Raw genomic sequence first — 3,915 nt, 5'->3', positions numbered from 1 at the left:
GTTCAACCAAGGGTTATGCAGGTGAAAAGAACGAAGTCTAATGTGTATTTTACCACTTTTTCCCACACCACCAGACCTTCCATATCGTTGCTATTCAAGGAAATTGTCTTCATCTTTATAAAACCAAGAGAAAATGAAAAATACATATACTTAAATAGAACTATAAAAAAGCAGAGAATATAGAAATTACTCTGATCTTCTGTTTCAGAAAGGACTCGATTCATGTCGAGTTTCATTTGGTTTAAACAACTCTTGTTTATGTATACATATCAATTTACTTTTTCTTCTTTTTTTTTTTGGTTTCAGTAATAATTATTGCTAAAAGTCAGATAGAAAGGTACAAACACCTCCAAAGCAGAAGACATTACAAGTATGATAACTTTCTCAATGAAATTACACAGCACATAGAGCGATACCAGCAAAGAGCAACCACGAAAACAGCATCTCAAATACAATAAAATACACCAGTTCACAGATCACACTTGAACCTTGATAAAGAATATACACTGAACAGTCTCATCATAGGTTTAAAATATATCGTTATGTACTTAATATTTTATCATGTAAGGTTTCCTAACAGAGTTTGGACTGATACTTGGTAACCTTATATATATTGATCAATGGAATACTCTCCGCGTTGAGGAGTTTTACACAATTCAACAACCCTAATACTCAGCAACCACTGGAGAAGAGCCAAATCCATCACTTCAGTGGAAACAAATTAATTCTCTTGTACGCCTCATCATATTATATTTGCCTACGAAATTACACATTATAATTACATACAACTTATATCGAATACTTTGAATGTTCACAAGCATAAGATTGTTCACAATAGACCTCATATAATTGACTATTTTTGGACGCGCAAAAGTTCAAATCAAAGAATCTATTATGTAACAGAGCTCAGATTGAATAAGCCTGAACACAAACAAGCACAAATCAAGGAATCGATTATGTAAGTAATGTAGCAGACATCAAATTGAATACGGTACGCAACACATATAATCACAATATAATTAAAGAATCGAATTCTTAGTAGGTATGCCTTAAAAGGGGTTGGCGAAGCAATTGCTCATACATATAAACAGTCAAACAAAAAAAATCAATATTTTGGTTGCAATATTATCATTTGGATAGCAATGATCAACAACCAATTCAGCCAACAAACAAAATGACAAACTCAAAACAGAATAGTCAATGTCTCCTTGTACATTCTTATTCTTGGGTAAGAAAAATGAGTACCTAACATTATGTATTTTTGTTTATGTTGAATTTCCATTGGAAAGAAAAATCAAGATACGCAAAGCAAGGCAGCACACAAAAATCTCTTACATATGATAATCTTGCACACATCAATCATTCTGTGAAGCAAAAGTACAATTGGATACGAAAATGTGACAGAATTTCAAGCACATAACAAGATTAAGATATCCTGATCAACAAAAGACGGGGGGAAATAGAACAAGGGAGTTGAAGAATTTTTACCTAATTAGTCACAATGAAATTTTTTTTCTTATACTCTACAAACGTAACTTACTCAAACTTAAGAAATAAAGGAAAAAAATGATTATTCTAATCATTGCACACAAATGGATAATATACATGACTTACTACATAACCATTGCAAGTTCTGCAACAATAAAATAAGGATAAGTTGCACGAATCTGAATTTCATAGTCATTTGTCAATTGTCACACAAAACTATTGTTCTATACTTTATTTTAGTTTTGTTTTTTAAATGAAACTATTGTTCTACACTTCTACAGTCATTTCTTACAAACGACAACTTATATACTTCCTCCATTCCAAATAGTATTACAACAATGGAGCTTTTGCATTACTCGTCACTCTTATCTAACCATATAATATGATATTACCTTAAGCAAAATATAGTCACGTGAGATCTTGTTAGATTCATTTCATAAAATACTTTCACAATATCAATTTTTTATAATTTTACACTTATACAATTATAGATAAGTAACATATAAAATGTGTTTTGAGATGCATAATTTCATCCTTGTGAAAAAGGGAAAATTTGACAAAGGAGTGTTAACTATTATACCAATATGACAAACTATTCGGACTTAAATGAAAACAAATGGCATAAAGCAATTCTTGGACAGTAAAATATAGTAATACTACTTCGTATGTATCAGTTTGATACAGTAAAGGTAATTTAGAATCGTGAAACCCAGAAAGATTATGGATCAAAAGTAATACTACTGCGTATGAATCAGTTTGATACAATATAGTTATTGTAAATAAATATAGCAACGGTTGAATCAAATTAAATAAAAACAAATTGAAAGAAGAAAAACTTATGATCGTAGCAATTGATCAGAACAACTAGTTTGATAGATAATAGATTTATATATTATCTTGTTAATATTCTGTAAAGGGATCGTGTGTAATTAGCCTCTCATAATTAGATTGTAAATACCTATATATATTGATTAATGAGAAACACTTCAATTACACTATATAGGGATCGTGTGTAATTACACTATTCTACATGGTATCAGATTCTAATTAGGGTTTTCTCTTCTCTCTCTTTTCTCAAACCCTAAACACGATCTGAGGCCTTCTAGCCGTCCACCACCACTTTCGGCCATCCTTCTCCCTCAACCTCCATGGCCGGCGATGATACTCCTCCACCACCTCCCTCAAACACCTTCCACCCGGCCTATGCCGCAACCAACATCAAAAACCTCATGTTTGTCACCCTTGATCAACAAGAGGCGCAATACACCACTTGGGCAGAGCTATTCCACATCCAAGCGTGTGCCTTCAATCTCCTGGATCACATTGATGACAAGGTTTCTCGTCCGTCGGACACTGATTATGCTACGTGGAAGAGGTTAGATGCTATCGTGAAAAATTGGATTTATGCCTCAATTTCCAAAGACCTTGTTAACACTATCATGAAACCGGGTGCTACGGCGCTTGAATTGTGGAACCGTCTCAAGGAAATTTTTCATGACAATAAGCAAACTAGGGCGGTATATTTAGAGGAGCAGTTTAGTACCACCAAACTTGAGCAATTTGCAAACATGTCAGATTATTGTATGCATCTCAAACTTCTTGCCGATCAATTGAGCAACGTCGACAACCCGGTCTCCAATCGAAAGATGGTTCTCCAATTGATTGCGGGTCTTCCCGAAGGGAAATATGATACCGTCGCTGCTTTGATCTCCCAAACCGAGCCTACCCCTACTTTCAACAAGGCTCGTTCCATGTTTATTCTAGAGGAGACAAGGAAAAATAAGCAAGAGGAACACGGGCAACACGCCCTTATTGCTCAAAATTCGGGTGGGACCACCTCCACCACCTCCGGCAACACCACGCCGCCGTCAGACCAGCAGCACGCCACCAGCAAGGGTGGTCGCGGCCGCAGCCGTGGCAGCAGCAAGGGTGGGAAGGGCAGAGGTCGTGGGCGAAATAACAACAACAATCACCAACAGCAAGCTCAGTGAGGTGGGCCTCAGCAGTGGCAGGCCCAACCTAACGGCCCACATTGGCAGCAGGCCCCTCAGTGGGGCGCCAATCCTTCATGGCAGCAGCAGCCTGGGCAATGGGCTTCCCCTCCCTGCCCATTTCCCACGGCCCAACAGCAGCAACACAGAGGCCCAGCTCCATCTATTTTGGGTCGCCCTCCTCAGCAGGCCTATTATGCGAGCCCAAGTCAGCACGACTATGGTCCTCTCATGTCTCCAACGGACTTGGGTCAAGCTTATAGTTCCATGAGCCTTTAACCGCCGGACAATGGATGGTACATGGACACGGGGGCTACTTCCCACATGACTCGTGATTCGGGTAATTTTTCTAAATTGTTTAATTTGAGCTTTCCTCAATATATTGTTGTTGGTGATGGCAAACGTATTCCAATTTTGGGCTATGGCAATTCCACTA

The 3,915-nt window shown here is 37.5% G+C and overlaps 1 protein-coding gene across 1 annotated transcript; it reads left to right on the top strand.

Annotated features, from left to right (window-relative positions):
• The first annotated feature begins 2,636 nt into the window (after window positions 1–2,636).
• On the top strand, window positions 2,637–3,479 carry LOC110724997. The gene has a single exon (XM_021904478.1). It carries the CDS (start codon window positions 2,637–2,639, stop codon window positions 3,477–3,479), a length of 843 nt encoding a protein of 280 aa, XP_021760170.1.
• The last annotated feature ends 436 nt before the right edge of the window (window positions 3,480–3,915 follow it).

This window comes from Chenopodium quinoa, unplaced genomic scaffold, assembly GCF_001683475.1.
Source record: "Chenopodium quinoa cultivar QQ74 unplaced genomic scaffold, ASM168347v1, whole genome shotgun sequence".
Lineage (NCBI taxonomy): Eukaryota > Viridiplantae > Streptophyta > Magnoliopsida > Caryophyllales > Amaranthaceae > Chenopodium > Chenopodium quinoa.
The sequence above is the reverse complement of the archived record's forward strand: the minus strand, read 5'-3'. Positions and strand labels throughout refer to the sequence as shown.

Bases quoted from the DNA above. Each gene is read 5' to 3' on its own strand.
- LOC110724997 (XM_021904478.1), top strand. From the start codon at position 2,637: ATGGCCGGCGATGATACTCCTCCACCACCTCCCTCAAACACCTTCCAC.